This window comes from Opisthocomus hoazin, chromosome 4 (assembly GCF_030867145.1).
Source record: "Opisthocomus hoazin isolate bOpiHoa1 chromosome 4, bOpiHoa1.hap1, whole genome shotgun sequence".
Taxonomy (NCBI): Eukaryota; Metazoa; Chordata; class Aves; order Opisthocomiformes; family Opisthocomidae; genus Opisthocomus; species Opisthocomus hoazin.
In genome coordinates, this window is record NC_134417.1 from 87,896,410 (window position 1) to 87,918,138 (window position 21,729).

The following is a 21,729-nucleotide window of genomic DNA, read 5'->3' on the forward strand; positions in this document are numbered from 1 at the left end:
GCTCCCAGCACAAAAGCCCAGGGAAAGAAACTCTTGGAAAGCTGGGAGCGAGCGCCGGGAGCAGGGTCCGGGGCCGCTCCTCCCCGCTGGATACGTTCTACAGCCGCGAAGGGATTAAAGCCGATTTTATTTCATTTTATTTTTTTCTTCCCCCTCCCAGGATTTTTTTTTTTCTTCTTTTTTTTCTTTTCGAGAGAGAGAGCAGAGCCTCGCTTCTCCCCCACCCCCCCCCCCGCCCCCTTCTTTCACTCTCTGGGTCTTTTGATTTTTATTTTTGTTTCCCTTGGGGGATAGAGGTGCACACGAGGAGGGGAAAAAAAAAAAAGTAAAGGAATATGACCGCTTCGTGGCTGACTTTCGCCTTGCTCTGTGGAACTTTCTGCGCAGGTAAGTGCGTTGCGGCGTGTTTACCTCCCGCCCGGGCTTGCGGTCGCCGCTCGCCGTGCGGGATTGAATGGGCCGGGCGGTTCTCTGCAGCCGCCCCCCGAAACGGAGCGGGGCAGGCGGGGAGCAGCCCCACCGCTGCCCTCTGCTTCGGGCTCTTGTCTTCTTTTTTTTTTTTCCCCCACTGTAATTTATTTATTTATTTATTTATTAAGCTTTTCACCCCCTCACCCCCCCCCCCCCCCCCCCCCCCCCCCCGTTTTCTCTCCCCTCGCAGGACGAGCCTTCCCGTGCTGCTTTTTGTTCCCTCCAGGCAGCCTGTGGGAATTAACGGCAATGTAAACACGGCGCGATATCGAGGAAACTTTGCAAAAATGGGCATTTGCTTCTGGGCGGGTGCTGCCGGGGGGGGGGAAGCCGGTGAGGTTGCTGGGGGGTGTGAGAAGTTAAGAGGAGACCTGGGGTTTGCTCCGAAATGGTGCGGAGCCGCGCAGGTAATGGCCATGTGTGCGCCCCGCGCCTGCCGGGCTGCGGTTTGGGAACGCGGGGGATTGGGGGGACCGCCCCCCCCCACCTGCCCCGAGGGGGGACCCCCACCCTCGGTTCCCCCTCATCTCCCCCCCCCTCCCCCCGGGGACGCCGCGGTCCCGTCGGGTTTTGCCCGTTGGCACGAAGGGGCTGGCTGGGAGAAAGTTGGGATAAAAGGGGGGTCCGGGTGGAGGGTGCGCGGGGGGGTGCGCCCCCCCGGGAGGAGGCTTTCGTGCTGTTGGGGGGTGTTGATTTTGTATGTTCTTCACCCCGTTGATTTCACGGAACTGAGCTGGCCCCCAAACTTCGGCGCCGGGCTGCGGGGCGCGCGTTTTGCGGGGGGGGGGGGGGGGGGGGGGGGGCGCGGGGTGGAAGTTAGCCGAGAGCCCGGGGAGCAGGAGGGGGCACCCGGCCCGGGGGGGGGGGTGTTCTCCACGGGATGCCCCATCCCGCAGCCCTCGGGGGGGGTGGGAGGTGTCAGACCCCCTGTGCCCCCCCCCCCCCCCCCAAGCACTGAAAACGCGGGGAAATCCCCACGCTCCACGCTTTCCCCCTCCTTGTTTTTATCTTCTTAAATTATTATTACCATTTTCCCATTTTATTTTTTTTTATGATTGCTGCGTATTCCCCTGGCGAAACAGGGCCGGCAGCTATTTTGTCCCCCTCCTTGCGTGGTCACTGCGACCCCCCTGACCCCCCTCCTCTATTCCCCCCCCCCCCCCCCCCGGGGAGCTGAGCCTGCCGCCCCCCGCCCCGCCGCTGGGCAGTGACTTGTTACGTTACCTCCGTTCCCCAGCCCGGGGAGGGGGCTGGGGGGGCCGCTTGTGGCCGGGGGCTTCCCGGGGGCGGGGGGGGCAGCGATGCTGCAGCCGGGGAGTCCCCGTCGGCTTTGCCATTGCAGCTTCATTGTATTGCAAAGCGGGTGGGAGGGCGTGCGTGGGGCGGGGGGGGGGGATCCCCGCGTGTGTGTGTGTCCCCCCCACCCCTCCCCGGGGCCGGGGGTGCCCGTGGGGGCCGGGGCGCGGGGCCGGCTCCTGCAGCCGGGCTTCCTTTGTTCCGAGTGCCCATTAAATATGCGCTGCCACCGCCTGCCTCTGGCATTAGGAACGCTGCCATCGCTTAATGATTTTTTTAAGTCACACCGAGAGCGTGCGTGTGCGCGCGTGAAGGCAATAAAAAAAAAAAAAAAAAGGGAACGGGCGATAAAAATAAATAATTACCAAAAAGATCAAAATAAATGAATTTGATGGGGAGCAAAGCTAGCTTGGCTTTTTATTTCTGTTTTTTATCTGATGGCTGGGACACTTGCTCGCAGCTTTGTTTCCCTGCGTGAGGAAGGGGGCTGTGCGGGCTCGTATTTACATGGCAGGGCTGGGGGGGAGCGGGTATTTTGGGAGAAGCAGGCGGGGGGGGGTTGCTATCACTATTCGAGGTGCTCGGCGTTGCTGTCATCACAACGGCTCTCCTGGCTGGAAAATTCTATTATGTGCATAAAGGAGATTTATGGTCAATGTATTTTCTTTCCATATATCTTGGAATCCTTTTATCTCAGGTGATTCAATAAAAGAGATGGCTTCCGGGTTTGCGTTTTGGTTTGGGGGTTTTTTGTTTTGTTTTTGTTCTTGTTTGGGGTGTGGGGTTGGGTTTTTGTTTGGCTTGGTTTTGTTTTTTAACCTGATCCTATGGCTGTGTGCATATAGTGGCAGGAATCTAAGTTGGAGGGAGGAAAAAAAGCTGTTGCTTTCAGAAAAAATGAACCCTGAAAGCTTCTTAAATGTATCATGTTATGAAAAGGATAAGCTGCTAGGGCATACCTATGCTGACTTTTTCTCCGCTCTGAAATACAAGAAAGAAACCCCAGAAAATGAATATAATTGTGTTTATTTGGAAAGGTCCTCTTGAATCATTAAATCAGTGCATTAGCAATTCTGTAAATCCCTCCCTCTCTTTTAAAGCCTTTTCTGCCATGCTTGTGATATTTACGAGTGTTTATCAACGTGATCTTTATTGTCCAGTTTTTTCTAAAGCTGTTCAGTTGAAAAAAAAAAAAACCAACCTCAGATGCCCAAAGTTGCAATGTGCTGCTGGGCTCTGTAGCGCTGGGCTTTGCTTGGAGTGTGTCTTTTGTGTGGGTGCATGTTCGGGCTGCGTGAAAGTGGTGGGCTTTTCGAAAATTGCTTGACCTCCATTGTTGATGCTTCTCATCGTTACCTTGGCTGGCTGGAACAAAGCGAGTGCGGGCTGCTATTCTTTTATGAAAAAAAAAAAATCTGTTATGCTTAATTTTTGGAATACTGAGGATTCATTGAGGAAAACATTATGTTCATTTTTAGCCCTTTGTTTGCAAATTTTCTGCAGCCCAAATGTTCAGAAATCGTGTTTTAATCTCTGAGCTTTAGGAAATACAGAAGGTGTAAAAGGATTTGTCTTGCAGAATGCATTGCTAGCACGTTTTCCCGAGCCATTACATTACTTTTATTTCGGTGGAAGTTTAAGTAATGCCATGCAGCAATGAACTGTGCTGCAAATGGATCTGGTCTCCTCTTTCACTGTCTTCTGTTTATCCTCTTGTGCTTGAGAAAGGGAATAAAATTGGCTTCATTAGCTTGCTAATTAAACACAATGAAGTGCATGGCCCAAGGTTAATGGCAGTGGCCTTTAAAAACACAAAACTCTTGAACAGGTGTTTGGGATATATATGTATTTTTTTAATCTGTCATCAAATCTAGATAATTATACCACTGAGATAACCATTGTCACAGTTCTGTGGAGAAGAAAATGCTATGTTAGAGATGCGAGTGCACAGTGTATTATTTTTAGTGGCATTATTTATAAACACTGCTCTGGGTCCTGCACAGCCTGGGTTTAACTCCCCCCGTCTGTTTCCCCCCCCCCCCCCCCCCATTTCAAAGCATCTTCTGCACCTCCCCTTTGCTGTAGGCTTTTGTGGATCAGGCAGGGTTAAAAATTCCATATCCCTGGACCCGATCGAGAGTCTAACCTGAGCCTGGGTAGTTAGCTAAAGTATTTACGCACTGAAATTTTTGCCATTTCTCGTGTCTTGGAGCAGCCCATCCAGGCTGCGAGGCTCCTGCTGGCTCGATGTGCGATAGTAAGAAACAGGGAGTGGAAGCGGAGGTGTCCCGCTCCCCGCGTGTGAGCTGTCACCAGCCTCCTGTCCACTCCCGTCTCCATCAGCTAAAACACAATTGTCAGGTTTTTTTGTGCATTCCGTGACGCAACAGTTGTAGACCTCCCCTGCTGCCGCTGAATAGATGGTAGAGAAGAAAGAAACCGGCCAGCCCCACTTTTTTCCTTCTCTTCTTTTTTTTTTTTGTTGTTGTTGTTTTTGTTCTCTTCTCTCCCTCCCACCATTTTTCCCCCCTTCCCGCGCACATGCTCCTTGCTTTGCAGCTCGACCTCGAGGGGTTTCCGGGCTTGGCCGGTTCTGGGAAGCGGGCCACTGGTTCAGATGGAAGAGGAGCAGCTTTTGGAGTGTTGGTGATGGGATTGCCGTTAGGACCAGCCTGGGAGTCCGGCTGCTGTGATTCACCTCATGCCTCTCTACGGGCTGGGTTCCTCTGCAGAAACGCTGCAGGTGTAAAAGGAACCAAGGGATATTTGTCTTAATTTATGAAGAGCAAAGGAGGTGGGTGGAAGAGATGGTTTGACACTGAGCACCCAGCGAAGGTGTCCTTGTGCGCTCTGTCCACATGGTGCCTGTTCCTAGAAAGCCAGGACACTTTTAAAATGAAAGAAATAGAAGTCAAAGTTACTCCACTTTTGGGCCTTGTAGCGGAAGGTGTTTTGGCTGTCATACTTCAGGGCCTACTTCTAGAACCGTTTCTAAAATTTGGTGTTAATGGTAGTTGACCACGTGGAGCTGCATTACAATAGTCAGCATTAAATGGGATTTTAGTATCACTGCATCTTTCAAGCCCCATAAAATAGAACACCTTTCTACCAAAAACACCCAGGACAGTTACTTCAAGCTTAATGTAGTAGCTGTAGCCTAAAAAATTGCGGAAGCGACTGGTAACCCCTCTGCTGTGCATGGCCAAGGCAAGGTGATCTGCTGGATGCTCCTTCTCCAGGGAGCACCGCACCCAGCACCGGGGCTATGGCTGCTCCTTACGGTGCTTCCCATCCCTCACCTGGAAATCCGCGTGTCCGACCCTGTCAGCCAGCGCCGAGGAAGGATTGCTGGAATTTGGGAAAGGTGAAGGCAGGGGAGACAACCTGGTTGAGTTCAGTGGTGATCAAGACCCACGTGAAACCCCTGGTGGGGTCTTACCCTCAGCTTTGGCCACTGAAAAACTATTTAAGCGCTGAAAAAGTCTGCGAAAGCAACACTTACGAAGTCGGGGTTGATCGGCGCCTGCGTCGGAGCTGGCTTTGTTGCTGTTGGGCTGAAGGAGCGGTGTCGGAAAGGCGGCGGCGTTCTGCAGGTTCCTCGGGCAGCGTGGTGCCATGCCTTGGCTGTAACAAAACATGGTGGGAACTTGGGAAATGAGAACCGCAGAGCATAATCTCCGCTTTAAAGAGGTGTTGTCTTTCCCTTTTATCCCTCCTTGGCCTTTGATTTTAAAACTAGCAGGGGGGTGTGATTTTCTTGCCTGGCCAATAGCGCTGCCTGGACCTGAATTATTCAGTGTAGCACTTGGCATTCTGCACCCTGTTCCCAGTTAAGCTCTTTTTCTCCTGTTCCTTCATGTGGAGATTTTCACATCAGTGAAATTGGACGTGTTTAAGAGAGGTGTTTGTGGCCGCAGCGTTCACCAGTGTAAGCTCTCCTCTCTCCCGCCTTTCCCCTCCATTAACCATTGAGGATCAACTAATGTCTAATCTCGTCTCTTCATTATTCCTTCATTCTGAAATAATTTTGTATCTCTGTAGTCATTTGTTCTTTTAAGGTATATTAAAAAAATATACATCACTTTCCTTCCCCCTGCTTAAATCTTCCTTGTGAGTTTTCTTGGAGCCACTGAAGTCAAAGGGGCAGAGAAGTAAATTAACGATGAAACACTCTGCCTGCGTTCTGCAGACCCAGCACATTTTATGCTTAGATTTGAATATAACCGTTGGTCTTTTTCCCCAGTTTCATGTTCTTTTCTCTCTGTCATCTTCCTCTCTTACTACGGTATAGCTTCAATTCAAACTAAAAGTTAAGAGCAGCAATTGTCAGTGTACGCTGTAAAATAATAATATGCTTCCTTCCAGCGCGCACAAGTGCCTCTTATTTTGCCAGTATTTGAGTCTTGTCGCTCTGATTATGATATTGCGTGTGGCATCGGTCCGTCATGCTACTTAAGAAAAAAAATGTTACTGATGTCTAGATGCCTTGGAAAAATACGGCTCCTCTTTTGTGAAGTGCTGCTTGTGGAGAGAGAAGGTCCCTGCCCCGAAAACACTGAGCAGAGGGGCCGACCGCGGGGAAGCGTTGCTATCCGCAAGTGCTCCCTGCGGCATCGTGAAGTGGCTCACCCCGAGGTCACACCAAATATTTTGTAGCTATACTAAAAAAAATTAAGCTGCGTGAGGAAGTGTTTCTGTATCGGGTAAAATCAGACTTTAACCTGGTAGTGGGCTCTGGCCACCTTATGTGATTTTTTTTTTTTGTGTGGTTTTCTTTTTTTTTTCTTTTGGTGACTTTGCTGGAGGTGGTTGGTGTGTCTTTGCCCTTGGGGAAGGTCCTTCCCTTTTGGGTTGGGTTGATCACAAGCAGGGAACCGGCTCATGCATACAGGTTTGTAAATTTAAATATAAAAGACACACAGAGGAAGGAGCAAGCCTGTTTGTGTTTGGCTGGAGGAAAATGCAAATTACTGATTTCTCAATAATTCTGTGATTTCCAGCTTGGTGTGCTGTTTCATTGCAGGTTAGGTTTTGGATCTTAGGGGGGTTCTGTGGGCAGGAGGGTGCTGGGAGGAGGCTGTGGGACTGGGTGCAGGCAGGACCTGAAGCATCATTCTTTGGCTCTCCGATGGGTTTGGGAAGCAGGGGTGTAGTAAGGAGATGAAATGAGCCTGTTAAAATGTTTGCATAGGAGCTGTTAGCAGTAAAACTTGTATCTGTGGATGTTAGTGTCCTATTCCTATAGTGCAGAGTTTATGGGATGTAGCAGAGGATAACCAGGAGTTCCCACCTCTTCGATGGTGGGAGTGACTTCTCTGGGATCTCGGAGTCCCAGTGTTGCTCCCCATCTTCTTGGGTCCGCAGCTGGTGCTTTGACCAGTAGATTATCCATTTTTGTCCACCTGGCATTAAATTTACTGGGAAAAATGGAGTGTTCTGATAACCAAGTGATACCTCTGGTTTCATAAAATTGTCTTTCTTGTGTCGCAGTCTCATACTAATAGATCCATGTATGAGTTCCTCCTCCTGAAATAAAAAGAGAATAAGGCACGTTCACAGACAGATGCAGTGCCTTACTGTCTGAGCTACATTAATTTTCCATCTAAGTGGACACTCTTGCAAGTTAAGACACGGGTTTTGAACTCAACTCTTCATGTCTAATATCCACCCTTGTGTGGTGACAGAAGACAAAGGGGCTCACGGGAGCTGGGGGGGTGAGTTAATCCTCCTCCAGTAAAGCTGGAAATGATATTGCCATTGTTTTTATAGAAAAATAAACCTAAACTGGGAGAGATGAGCATGCTTCTGGCATTTGTCAGGCCCATCCGAAATCCCAGGCCTGTGCTGAATAATCTCTAAACCACAGTGGCAAAAGTTGTCATTTGTAAAAGTCCACGGTAGCTGACGCTGCCCTGTAGTGTCTCAGGTGCTGTGCCTACCTCTACAGTTTTTATTTAAAGCTTTTCCCATTATAGAACTTGTTTTCTAACTAGGTAGCAGAAGTTTAAATTTTCTATGTGGTGCCTGTAATGCTAACGTAATGCTCCTTCCTAATTTATGGCTCCAAGGTGTGAGATTATCAGCCTTTGAGTGGAGGAGAGGGGTGAGGTTAGCTCCATTTGTGCCCGAGCTATCCAATGGTCCGTCTAGGCAGCTAACCCTTCTTTCCCCCAACATTATCTATTTCGAATACCTTGTATAATGTGTGCAACTTTCAAAATTTGGCTTTTAGGAATATTTTGCTTATGCATAATTTACCTCTGCAGTTTTGAATTCCTGAGGAGGGAGGAAGGCAACCGAGGACCTGAAGTGAAGAAATGTTCAATCAAGCTCTGTCTCTTTTCCGTGACTATTTAAAAGCATTTCATTACATGAGGGTATTTTAGGCTTTTTAAGCCCTTTTAGTGCTACTCTTGTGTTTCGCAGTCTCTAGCTTCCTTCTGCGGGCTGGTGGCTGTTGCTGCAGTTTGGCTGAGCTGGCTGCAAACTCCTCTCCAGCAGCTCTGTTTGCCGTCAATACTTTCTTTTCTGGGGAAACGAGGGCACTGAAGCTTTGCACAGTCGATGTCAAGACCTTTCTCCGAGGCAGAAAGCCGAGCTTTACTCTGTTAAAGTTGTGAGGAGACTACGGTACCGGTTTTGGGAGAGCCCGTGAGCTTTGCAGGTGCTGAAGGGCAAGCAGGCATTTGCTTTGGTTGAGACCTGGACGCTACTGCACGGATTTGCCCAAGTCCCTGTGCTCAGCAGAGGGAAACTACAGTTTTTGACTTCAGATGTGGTGGCTCAGCAAAGTGCAGATTTGTGGTGATCTTGGTGGTCGCCTTGTCCTGGGCGGGTTCGCTCTTGGGACAACTGAGACGTGGCAATGCAGCCTGTGGGCGCGCGGCTCACTTGTTTCTCCAAGCCTTTATTTTTCTTTCCCCAGCAAGGCAACTGAAACACAGCGGGCTTTTGTGTTGCCGCTTTAGTTCCCGGGAGTAATTAATGGGTTAAGAATGCTAATTCCCCTCTATAGGCGCAGCCTGAGAAATGGGTTTTCATGCTGGGAGTATCCAGTCACAGCTCGGCGGCTGTTGGGTAGCGCTCGGGTGCACAAAAGTTTGAAGTCGGAATCCCTCGCTCTCGCACGCACCCACAGCTTACCAGGCACTTCTGTTTTTGTAGGAAAGCGTCTGCTAAAGCAGGTTCTTACGCCTGGGGCCAGGCGTTTTCCCAAATACCTGTTGCAGTTGTACAGGATAACACTCGCCCGCTTGGCTCCTACAAAGCCAGTTTGGGGTGGTGGTGGTTGGCACCGCCGCCGATGGTACCGCAGCAGCTCCCTGCTGTGAAATTCCCATTTCCAAAACAGGGGAGATAAAACGTGGCACAAAGCGTGGGACAACCCGAAGGAGACGAGGGGGGACGATGCATTGGTGCTTGGCGTTGCCTTAGCGGGCTGTCGGTGCGGTGTTGGGAGTGCCCGACGCCGGTGATGATTCCGGAGCTGCAGCATCTGTGGCTGAAATGCTGCACGTGGACCCTCGGTGGGGATGCTCTCATGCCGTGTGCCCTGCCACGGAGCCGCCTCAGCCATGCTCCCGTGGCTTCCTTTGAAATATTCCAAGGATGCATACTGTGTTGTGTGTGTTTTTTTTTTTTTAAACCAAAAAGAAAATTTTTATCTGATTGCTGCTGTTTTACTGCCTCGCTGTTACAACAGATCTTCGTCCCTTCCTCGGGCTCCTGGAGCATCTTTTTAAAGCAAAAGTGTGAAGCAGGGGCCTGTAGGAAAGGCAGGCACGCTTAGTTATAGCAAGAAATTCACGTGTAGGTTTTAATCACCTCGGAAGCAAGACGGTGGCCCTCTGTCCTCGGCTTCCAGGCTGCTTTGCGCAGGCAGCAAAGAAAAGCGAAGCCCGGTGGAGAATGCGCTCGCTGCTGTTGGGCGGTTCTCCTCGGGGGTGCAGCTTCGGGGCACAAAGCTCGTTCAGCCTGAATTTTGAAGGTGATGGATGCAAAACCAAACCAAAAACACCAAAGAAAAAGAAAAAAAAAAAAAAACCAACCCACTGGACGTAGCGTCCCTGCAAGTGCGTGTCCCCGTGGCTGTCGCCTGGCTGAAGCCCTGGCACCGTGCCTGTTTCATCGCAGGGAGTTTGGCCCGACGTGTCCGTTCCTAGGGTGGTTTTTTTAACGTTTATATTGTACCTGAGATAACTGGGGGAAGTCTTTTACAGATAATTTTTATGGCTATAGGTAATTTTCCGTGGATAGCTTCTGCTGTCATCTAATGGGACAGAGCTAGTGCTGCTAAAAACAAACAGGAGAAACCTTTTTTTTTTTAATTGGTAATAGAATTTCCTTTCCCATGCAATCGTGTACAGATTGGCTATTTATTATGTGAATAACAGCTAAAAGAAGCCCTTCCAAGGTAACTGTAAGCCCCAAAGGTACGTAAGATCACTCCTACCCTGTCAGATAAGTGAGATGCAAGTGGATCTGGCGGTGTAACTGTGCCTGCCGGCTCCTGCTCAATGAATTGCTGATGAAAGAAGAAACCCCGAGCGAGGGACGCGCCGTTCTCACAGCCCCGCGCTCCAGAATTGCCCCGCCGATGTCCCCGACGCTTTTTGTGCGGGGAAATGATTTTGAAACAGGGAACGTGCGAAACTTGGAAGTGCGGTACGAGGAGATAAAGTCGGCTAAAAATAGGTCTGAATATGAAAGCCAGGCGAAAAACTCGGGGAGGGGGGAGCTGGGGGTCGTTTTACAGGCATTGTTGATAGAGTTTCAGGGTCCCGAGAAGGGAAGATGAATGTCTTTCTGTTACAGTAACAGCTGCTCTCTGTCCGTCGGGATCTAGTGTTTGCCCATCCAACTCATAATAATTAAACAAAAGAGTTATTTCATAGCAGCCTTGGTGGAGGATTTATGTTGGAATTTTATCTTTCTCCATTTAGACTTTTCTTTGTCTATTAAGGAAAAATACAAAGTTAACCTCTTGCCTGGACTGGGTCTCGCCTCTCGTCAGATCCAGCGAATTACTGCTGGGGGGAAGCCAGCCGTTCACCGGGTGTTCCGAGTTATATTTTAAAAAAAAAACCAAAACAAACCAAACCTCCAAGTTTCCTAATGCACTTGTCCTTAAAGAGCTCTGCAGGGTTCTTGTGTCCTGAGAGCGGTTGGGCGACTCTGCGGGGCAGTTAGTAGCTCCCTAGTACGGCCATGCTATGCGCTGTGCAGATTTCTTTTCTTCTTTCCTCTTATTTTTTCAGGGATTTTTACTTTTCCCTCTGATCTTGAGAGCTAACAGCTCATGTGAACAAGCAACCAGACCGAAAGGAGTCCCAGATGCAAAATGTAGCAGTGCTTTGGGAACGATCTACATGGTGGGACTGTATTCCAAGGGAGTTAATTCTGCAAAACCCCCCTGCTGCGGGTCGGTCTGCCAGGAGTCACCGAGGTCCACAGCAAGTCACTTGGTGCCTTCTCATGTATTCAGCCATGACTTTTAGTGCAATTTGGGGTTACTTCTGTACTCCAGAATAAAGCAGGCCCCGGCCAAGCAGCATGGCACGGCGTGACTGGTGCCATGTGCTTCGGTTCTCCTCCCACCCGAGCAGGGTGGCCACGTTCCAGCCGTGTCCTTCTCCTGTCCCATCTCCTGGGCATGGGCTGGGAGTGGCGCCGGCCACAGTCGTGTCGCCTGTTCAGCCTCTTTGCAAACCTCTCCTACCGCTTTCTGCCACCTGCCTCTGTCCCTGCAGAGGGTTTCCAGAAGATTGCACCTAGAAATAGCTGTTTTGCAACCATTTGTCATCACAGTGGCATAGCGTTTTTTAAAATACGCTGAAGCTGCCGTTCCTTGAAGATCAGAGGCTTGAATTTACCCAGTGCTGAAGCTACCTGTAGCCCAGGGCTCCCGCTGCGGGATCCTCTCCCAGGTCTTAATGGGATACATGCCTCCGTGTAGCTGCCTTTTGAACCCTGCCGGTTAATTTAATACCATTTACCCTTCTCCGAAGGAGGATAGGCCCGGTTGGATGGTAAGGTTAAAACTGAAGCTGCGCTATGTTTATATTAATAATTTCCACCAGTGAAATATGGATCTGAGACTTTCCTCATTCATTTAAACCTCATAGTTAATAGGCAATAGTGGAAATGTACCATGTACATGATTATTGCAGTGACCTGATTCCACATGCATTTCTGATCTAACTTCCGTTTCAAAAAAAAAAAAAGGGAATTATATGTAAAATTGATTTTGGGAGCCCCGGGAAGGAGAAGGAAACCATTTATTTCAACCCCCAAATTCCTTTGAGCTGTAGAAACATTGTCAAAGTAATTGTAGCCTTTTCAGTTTTTTTCCGTGTAGATTTCTTTCTGTGTAGTCTCAGAAAAACTGTGCTCTGTTGATGGATGTCACTAGTTTTTCACTTGTGACAAATATCTCCAAAGGTATTGTCTGAGTGATGTAAAATTGGTTCATGTGTAAAATTCTAGCTTTTTGTGAATACTTTATCGTGGATATGTGTATGCCAGCTTCTTCTGTTATACCTTTAGTGGTTTGGTGTGGGATATCATCTTAATCATTTTTGCTGTAATTTAATCATCTTAATTAAAACTGCATTGAATTGTGGAAAGTAATTTGGGTCTGGAGAGCAGTGGGTTTTGTATTTGTGTGTGTGTGTGTGGTGGTTTTTTTTTTTTGTCTTGTTAGAAGATGGTAATGGCCTTGGCAAGAGTCTGCTAAAAATTAGCACAGTGTACAAAAAAACTCATGTTGCCAAGTTAGTGCGGTATTTCTCTAGCTAATAGTGGCCTTGAAGGGTAGAATATAAAAGGTCATCTTTGTTAGTGAACTGCAGGCTTCTCCTGCGAGACAGGAATCCATGTCCTTATCAAGGATGAAATCTTGGCTCCTTGGTTACACAATTGAGCTTTGCTATAATTTGGACATCATTAGGCTCTTTATTAAAGCAGCAGAACACTCTAATCAATCTTGGTCCTTTGCTTTCTTAAATGTACTTCTGTATGTGAATTTGTGTTACGGCTTCCCTTTCTTTTCCTGCTCCATGACCGCTGCGAATGGGAAGGGTCTGAAGATGAGGTGGGATGAAAAGTTGCTGGTTTCCCCTTTTCAGGGTGTTCTTTGCCCAGAAGGTTCCCATTTGTGGAGTGGTTTTGAGAGCTGGGATGCTCAACCTCCTCATCTTCTCATGTTGAGAAGAATCAGGAGGAGACCATTCTGCAAGGAGCAGCCACTCGTTTTCATTTGTGCTGTTAAAGTACTCAGAACTTCATGAAACAAAAAATTAGTTTAAAAAGTGGTTGGGATTATTTTCTTCTTCCTTTAAACCCAAACGAAAGGGTTTACATTTTGGGGGGGGGGTTGACTGAAATCAGATTTCTGTTTCTGTGGCATGTGGTCATGGGGCAGAATTGTGGGGGAAAGAAAAGTGGGAGTTTTTTTGTGCTTTCACCCCTTTTTTGTGTTCTGTGGTTTATTTTCATATAGGCGTTGGCACTCTCAGGAATACATTTTTGTGGCTCTGACTTGTGCATTGTAAAACATAGCCAGCACTTACCCTTTCCTTGTTTGGTTGCTGTTTCTTTAAGCAGCAGATTCTTCTAGTCGGATAGATACATGGAGCTTCCCCACTTACTGGGCAGTTAGATCTCATTTCACATGGCTACAGAAGTTAGACTTGTGCTTTGGCAGAGCTTCATTCACAAGGTTTTGGAGACTCTGCATTGTGGTGCCTTCTGTCACTTATATTTGGGTGGATGATGTGCCGTGTCTTTGAGACACTCACCGGTGTTAGAAATGCTCGCAGAGGCAGGATCAGCAATACCAGATTGTCTCTGTAAAGGACCTTCTCCTGCAATCTCCCTTCCAATTTCATTTTCATATATATTGAAGATGATAATCCGAGAGCACCACCCCAGTGGGACATGGAAGCTCTGTTATTTGCACGCACAGATGAGGACCGAAGCAGAGAGATGTGCTCTACTGGAGCGATGCTCGGACCCTTGGTGGTGTTTGGGCAAGTTGGGGGTTGGACGAGATGGCCTTTAAAGGTCTCTTCCAACACAAACTATTCTGTGATTCTAAGTTAAAGTCTGTAGCTCCTGATCCTCAAAAACAAGGGTTTGTATGTGGAACTGTAGATCATCTCCACGTTCCCATGCTGGGAGGTAGATACCTACAGTTGTTGTTATTTTAATAACGTACTGTATGGATGGCTTCACCTCAAGCACAGATGCTGTGACAAACACCTAGTTTTGCAGTCGACTGGCGTATGTGCTGTGGCTCTGCTCAGAGTGACATGCTATGCCTTTAAAAATAATGAAAAACTGGAAAAGAGATTGTGTTGTGCTTGCGGATGAAGAAAGCTCTGTCCAGGGACTTTTGGTATCCAGCAACTTCTTTTCAGGAATCTTGCTTTTCCTGGAGTCCACTTACCCGAGGGCTCCAGGCCTCGTGCTGGTGCCACCGTTAGTGGCTCCTTGCTGCGTGGATACACGCCAGAGTACTCGGTGCCATTGTAAATGGGTTGTGCACCACCTCATTTACAACCCCCTGGTTGGTACTTGCCCAGTTCCTGCCTAACAGGTACATGTGCTCTTCGGGAGCTCTCCCCAGGTTTCGCTGGTTTGTGCAAGAATTTGCTCTTGGAGCAGTTATGAGAACTGAGCGTTTCTGCTCGGAAAGGGCGAGCTTTTTCAGGCTGCGAGTCTTTAATGAAAGCTTTAGGTCATGAATGTGTCATCATCTCATTACTGTTCCTTACCGCTTGGCGTCCTGTCGGTCTAAGCTAGTTTAACTCTCTCCGGCCTAAGTTGAGTGCTGCTTTCGTATTTATAAACTCTACAACTGCTAAAACAAACCAAGCCTCCTGTTGCAGGAATGGCAGCAGGGTTGAAGACAAGGAGTTGTCTCTGAGGAATATAGTCTATTATAGGTTGGGTATAAATCAATCTCTGGCTTGTGGGTGTTGGGAGGAAAATTTCCTTGGGGACTTGTAATCCAGAATCAGCCTCCTATAAATCTGCTTGGATCTTCTCCTGAAGCGTGTGGTGGTACTGGAGAGCTGATTATGGATGTAGACCATGGACCTGGGAGTGTGAAATACTACTGCTCCCTCCCTTCCATCACCACACTGGACGGACAGGTCTGAGGAGCAGATTATTTTCAGTGTGTTAAAGTGATGAGTTCATTGTCCTGTTCCCTCCCTTCCAGTAAAACTTGCAGACTTGGCATTAAATATTGGGAATTGAAAGCAAACAATAACAAATAGAAGTGGGTTGATTTTATTTGCTTTCTGGGGTTTCAGGTGCAAGAACATGAGCTGGTTGCAATTTTGTGCCTTTTCTGTTTCTTTTCCTGTTCCTTGAGGGCTGGAAAGTATTTTACTTTAAATGGAAAGTGGTGTTTTACGTCTTCTAAATGTCTCTGAGAGATGAGTTGGTAGCAGACAGAAATCCAGCTCTTCACTGGGTAGTGAGAAATCCTGGGAAGGAAGAACAGGGCAGGAACTGATGCAACCGCATCTTCAGGGACAGGTTGGCTCGTGCCAGCTGGATGTGACAGTGAGTGAAGTTTGTCATTGCACGCTTTCTCCGAAGAAAGGTTTTTGTCTTTTTGTGGTGCCTGCCCTGTTGCTAGTGGGTCTCCTAGTGCTGCAGGTTAGGGTACCACTTGAAGGATGGGTTATCTGATCAGCTCTGGTCCTTTGGGAGCTTTCCGTGAAGAGCAGAATAGGGTTGATGTCCCTGAGCTCTTTGTAGTTGGTGAAGTTTTCCCCAGAAAGAGAAAACATTCCTGCGGCAGCTCTAAAATGTCATTCCTACTCTGCTAGGAAACCACCAGCAATGAGGGCAGCTTTATTCTCTTCGTTTGCCCGGTGGGTTCACCGGCGTCTGGGAGGCTGTAGGACCAGGCACCTCCTACAAGACATAGGGCTTGGCTGTACCTCGTGCTGGTCACCTCTTCATCCCTGCATCCATCCCAGTTTGTGCACCGCTCAGAAGTGGTGTTTACAGGAGGTTTCTCCTGGCGGGACATGTGATCTGTGGGCTTGGGTTGTGGTTTTTTATTAACCTTTTCCTTTTATCACTTCTCCTGCCACTTGCCTATTTCTATTCTTGCTTTTTTTTTTTTTGGATGTGTTCTCTCCACCTTTCATGCTCTTTAGAAGAAATTGTCTGTTCCGACTTCAGTAAATGTTTTCTCACTTGTCAGAACAAAAGCAGCTGAGCCCGGTGGGTTTTCCGTTCGCGTGCGTGCGTGTGGGGAATGTGTCAGGATGTTTTTACGGGCAGTGCTGCCAGCCTGTCAGCAGCGGCTGGGCCAGGACAGCCAGGCTGCTTTACAGAGGAGATGTCTTTGCAGATTCTTATCTCCAGTTTGCAGGGAAGGGTAGCGTGAAGTCAGCCTTGACGGTTCAGTAGAGGAGCAGGCTGTAACCACCGTTCGTGCAATGCCTTTGCCAGCTGACCCAGTGATGGGCGCTGTGGACGGGGACCCCCTCGCAGCATCTCCATCACCGGGGAGAAGTCATTCTGCTGCGATGGATGTGTCGGTCCCTCTGCTTCTGCAGTGAACTCTGCTCCATTCCCCTCACCACGTGGTTGTTTCTCCTCGTAGCTGGAGGAGCCTGACTGGAAATTGAGAAACCTGTCCCTGCCCTTTCCCCACCCAGGGGAAGGTCTTCTCCACCTCGCTCTTTGGCATCCTGGTGACAAATGTTTTGCTGTTAGCCTGGAGTCCTTACAACCGTGCCTTTTTATTTATCTTTCTCCCAAGTGGCTGTTTGGGGGTGGATGCTTGCAATTCTTGATGCATATTTCTTCTCCTGCTCCTTATGTTCCAAGGGCCCTGGAGAGGAGCCGAACCAAACCCTCTGGGCTGGAGCATCCCCCGCCCTGGCGTGAGCTCCCGTTCCCAGCATCACCATGCTTGTCAGGTTTATTTGCAAGGTCTGGGCAGTGCCCGCTGTGATCTGATCCATTTTGGCTGTAATTTAAAGATGTTACAGGGCATCCTGCGTGCATGGGCATCGATGTCCATCCCTTCCTCTCTTCCCCTGTGGTATCTGGGACATCGTTACCTACAGCAGTTCAGTGGTTTGGTGGAGGATGAGCTGTCAGGAGTTAAATCCAAACAGGCAGCAGCTAAACGGACTGAATTAAACCGGTAATGCCCTACTAAACCTCGTCACCCTCCCCTCACATCTTTGGAAATGCCATTTATCCGAACTGTAAATTAAATTATTGTTGTTGATGCTGCTTCAAAGAAGCTGCAGGAATGAGTTAATGGAAGCTCCTGAGAGGGGTCTCCCAAGAAAGGCTCCACTTAGTAAAATGTTAAGGCATTCTTTCCTCTTTTTTTTTTTAATTCTAACATTGGAAAATAATAATTCTGTCTTTTGCACTTTAACTCTTGTGATACATTTACAAGGGAAAAAGCGCCCTATAAATGTCTTAAGTATTGTCTTTTCTTGCAAGCTTCATCGTAAAAATATTTATTGAGGCCTCACTGGCTTAGTGTTGTGGTCAGCGTTGTGAAAGTTGTGGTTTTGTTTGCTTATTTTTAATGGTACTTCAAAATAACAAAACCACCAAAAAAACCTCCTTGTCGCCTGGAAATGCTTGTTTCCCTGGCTTTTTGGGGTTCCTCTACCCGATACGAAGCTGAAGAGGAGCAGTTCCTTTCTGTTGTCAAAGCTCAGCTAGCGGTGGAAAATGACTGTTTAGAATAACGCTACAGTTAATTAATACAATTAAGCAGTACACAAAGATTTTTCTAAAAAAAGAAGGTGGTAAAGGTATATGGGTTTTTTTTTGTGGGTTGTTTTTTGGGTGTTCTGGAGAGGGTAGTGTGGGGAGGTTTTTTTGGTTTTGTTTGTGGTTTTTTTTGTTTTGTTTGATTATCCTGGTTTTGGAGCTGCGGAGGGCCCACTTCCCAGGGAAGAGACGGATTCACGCGAGTTGGAGAGGAAGAACTGGGATATTGGGAAGATTTGCGGGGAAAGAGACAAGGCAGCCCGTCCATGCTTCCTCTCAACACTTCCCTTGCTGTTTCCTTTCTGCCTATGTCCTTGCCTCTGGATCTTGGTATCGCGTGACTTCATGCTTTTGATATTGGCATCTCCTGTGCATCTGGTTGTCCCTCTGCTAAACCCCTTCCACTTGGAAATCCCTGGTGTCAGGAAAATAGAGGGAGGGGAAAAAAATAGCTTGGAAGGTATCTAAGAGTCTCCGGCTGGTATCTTTCTGGGAGATGTAGCTGCCTAAATTTTTCTTGCTATTTCCATCTGTGTAGGGACACGGGGCTCGCTCGTGCCACGAGCTGTGGTGGCATTTCGCCAGGGTTGGACGCTGGGGCTGCTGCTGGCGGTAGCCGAGATCAGGTTTTGGTGCAAGAGATGGTCTCTCTGGAAGTGCCTGACAAACAAATTCCCCTTATTTGTCGGTGAAAGTACAAACTTTGGAAATCCTGTCCCCGAGCAAGCCGAGGAAAGACAAAAAGCAGTCGCGGAGAGTTTGTGACGGGGATATTGCTCCAAAACCCAGCGGCGGTTTCTTGTTTCTCACTGCCAAAGGACACTGCAGCCTCTCCTCCTCAAGCAGTCGTGCTAGCTGACACAATCCCCCCTATTATTTTTTTTTTTTCAAGTAAGAAATCATCTTTTCCACAAAACGCAAAGGTGACTGTGTATATGTGCAAACCTTCCATTTGTGAAGGGAGGAAGGTAACCTCTGTCCTTTTGGGCTTCACCTCAGCTGATCTGTGCCACGTGGCCTCCAAGGTAAGCCGGGTAAGTGGCTAGCAGTCAAGGCAGGGGAAGAGAAATCCCATTTGAGGCTGACCTGATGCCAGCTGACATTTTGCTTATTTGAAAAGAGGAGGTTTGGTATGGAAATGGCGGGGCTAGTTCTAGGTTGCTGCAGCCCCTTATGATGTATTAATCTTGAAGGTGAATTATAGCTTTATAGAACAAGGTTTTTACTCTCCGATGAAGACTTTTCTTCCACTGGCTGCCTCAGTTTTCATGAATTCTTGATATGTTTGCATGCCTCACTTGAAACATGTTGAGAAGCTGTTGTATACCCAGTTAAATATGTGCAATAATTCTGTAAAATTAAAGCCTCCCGACTTATCCCCCTATTTAGGTTTTATGGATGACGTGGTGCATGTTCCCTGCTTGTGACTGGGACCAGTATATTCTTGCTCTCTCTTTAGTCCTTTTTGGAGAAGTTGAACGTTTGCAGCATGCTTCGAAGGTGCAAGAGTTCCCACTGCAGCCTGTCTGCTCTCCGGCAGATGCAGTCCCCTCCCTGAGGAAGCATTCAGCTGGGGGTTACAGAAAATCAAGTACCTCTCTGTGCTCTAATATTTTTATTTTGAATGGGATCTAGAATTTATAAGCATGGATAGGAAATTTAGACTGCTGTTCTGCTTGTTCTTTCGGTCTCTGTGAAACGGCGATGGCTTTGAGGCATCTTGATAGTTTCTGTTGACCTCACGCCGGGGCTAGGGTTCCTGGAGGCTGCCATCTCCCGCTCTCCATGACGGCACGGTTCAGAGCATGCCAGCAGCGCGCAGCAGATACCAGCAGTCCCGCCTTGGCTCGGAAGCCCTGACGTGCCCTGCCCGCATTCCAGCTCCTCAGGCTTGGGCTGGCCGCACAGGTGCAGCCGCTGTCGAGGAGTTTAAGGCAATAAAAAGCCTGTTGTTGGGAGTAGAAGGTACTGAGAAGTTCGTGGTATTCTGACTTTTGACTGGCACGTGTGATGTCTCCAGGAGGAAAGGCAGCATCTTCTCTGTTCATCCCCCCTCCCCCAGCATCCAGCAGCTGGGTGGCGAGGTGGCTGCTCCCCTGTCCCATCTGCATCCTGCTTGGCTGGGGGTTGCGTTTCTCATCGTGCTCTTTGCTGGGTGCAGCCAGAGAGTGGGAAGAGCCAGAAGAAAGATCTGATGGTCCCCGTCCCACGAGGGTGTAGGGAGGGGAGTGCTGCAGCCGTGAGTGAGCCGGGCACTCTGCCGTTACGCTTTCTGCCCAAGTCCCCTTCTACAGTTGCATCTTGGCCAACATTCCTGATTTTCCTTGGCCCGGTGCTCGTCTCCTTGGTACCCTACTGGGTGCTCTTCAAAACGTACTGTAATGTGGACGTTGGCTCCATGTGGTCTATGGGCCACTGGCCAGGCTGTGGGACGGGAGCCGCTCTCCGAGGTGAGGTCCAGCCCCGACACTGTAGGAGCAGGTGGACCACTGCCATGGCCTTGGGGACATCCACACGGCCATCCCGCCCCAGATGGATGTCGAGATGGGTCACAGGGTGATGAGGACGTGGTAGGGTGCAGCAGGAGGGTGTAGGACACCTGGGGATCCTCAGCAGAGCTATCCCAGGAGAGCTTCCACCCACTTGGAGGGTGCACGTGGCAGCTCTCCCATACCCCTTGTTTCCAGGCAGTAGTGTGTATTTCAGAGAGCTATTCAGGAATTTCCTTCTTAGAAGGAATTGCATTGGGTGAAAATCCCTGCACGGAAAAGCTGCTGTTATCCTGGTATGATCACGTTTTAGAGTGCCCTCTAATTTGAAATCGCAGCTGAACCAAGGCTTCCACGTATTTTTTTTTTTTTCATTTTGTTTGCATTCCTAAAACTCATCCAGACTTTTTCTCCTCTTTAAAAGCGGCAGTGCTGCAAAGCTCTCCAGCTGCCATTACAAAATGAGTGAGTTATTCTAGCTAAATTGAGTAGATTGGACTGGAAGCGCTTCTGGAAATACTGTGCAGGTTGTGGCCCAGCTGTTGGCAAACTGGTCAGGGTTTCATACACACTGGGCCCCAAAAAAGAAACAGTATTTTGTCATAGTGGTGCGTGTCGTCCCCCCCCTTTATTCTGCTACAAGCACAATCCTGCACTTTTTAATTAAAATTTGAGCTGTCTCAGCACTGGCAGAGGGCTGTAAGGCTGCAGCGTGAAAGGGCAGGGCTTTGCTTCATGGTAGCTGGTTTCTGTGCCTCCATCGGGTGGTTGGTGACCTGAAACAACAGCGCGTGTGAGGGGATGGAGTGGAGGGAGCTTTTTATTCCTCTGATAGCAGAGTTTTCCGTGCCTTTCCACCCCCCTTTGTGAGTGGGCTCTTCCTCTGCTCCGCTCAGCGGGTGGCCCAGCAGCAGCAGGAGTAAAGGAGGAGTTTGCAGTAATTGAGATAACTCAGTAGAGCATCCAGCGGGGAGCAGGAGGGGTCTGTCGGGGACAGGTAGACCCACGCTGATCTTAATCCAGGCTGGCTCTTGTGAACGTCTCCATTTCCTCTGTTGGTCTCTCCACATCTGTCTCATTCAAACGCTTTCAGGTCCAATCCAGCTTCTCAGGAGTTTTCTGCCTTCACAAGAATATGTCCTAACTCTTTAATTTAGGGCTGTGGTTGCAGTGGGCTGGATGGGGACTGAGCACAGAGCAGCCCCAGTGGCTTTTGAGTTATTTTTGGTTTGGGTGGTGAAATACTGGCACAGGTTGCTTAGAGAGGCAGTGGAGGCCCCATCCCTGGAAACATTCAAGGCCAGGTTGGACGGGGCTCTGAGCAACCTGATCTAGTGGAAGATATCCCTGCTCACTGCAGGGGCGTTGGGCTAGATGACCTCTAAAGGACCCTTCCAACCCAAAGCATTCTATGATTCTATAGTCAAAAATTCTCCCAGCAGCATCTCCCCTCTTTCATGGGGAGGAATATTATCATCAAGCAAAATGGAGAGCGCCACATTGTTCTGCCTGCTGCTGCTCTTCTTGTCTGTGAAGCACATGTCCTTTTTGACTCCGTTCTTTAATGTTTCCCCTTTCCAGTTCAAATCATCTCTTAATCCATCAGGTTTTCAGTCAGGCACACAGATGGGAACTTTGTTCTTGTTTTTCTGCTGCAGTTGCTTGTTGTCCACTGTTGGGTGTCTGGCCAGGTCAGCTGGAG

General features: G+C 48.6%; 1 protein-coding gene across 1 annotated transcript in view; it reads left to right on the forward strand.

Annotated features, from left to right (window-relative positions):
- The first annotated feature begins 248 nt into the window (after positions 1-248).
- ACVR2B (activin A receptor type 2B) overlaps positions 249-21,729 on the forward strand; it is a 107,456-nt gene continuing 85,975 nt past the window's right edge. Inside the window, exon 1 of the mRNA XM_075419828.1 lies at positions 249-387. Within this exon, the coding sequence (XP_075275943.1) occupies positions 336-387 (52 nt within the window). The 5' untranslated portion in view covers positions 249-335. The remainder of the gene's footprint in view (positions 388-21,729) is intronic.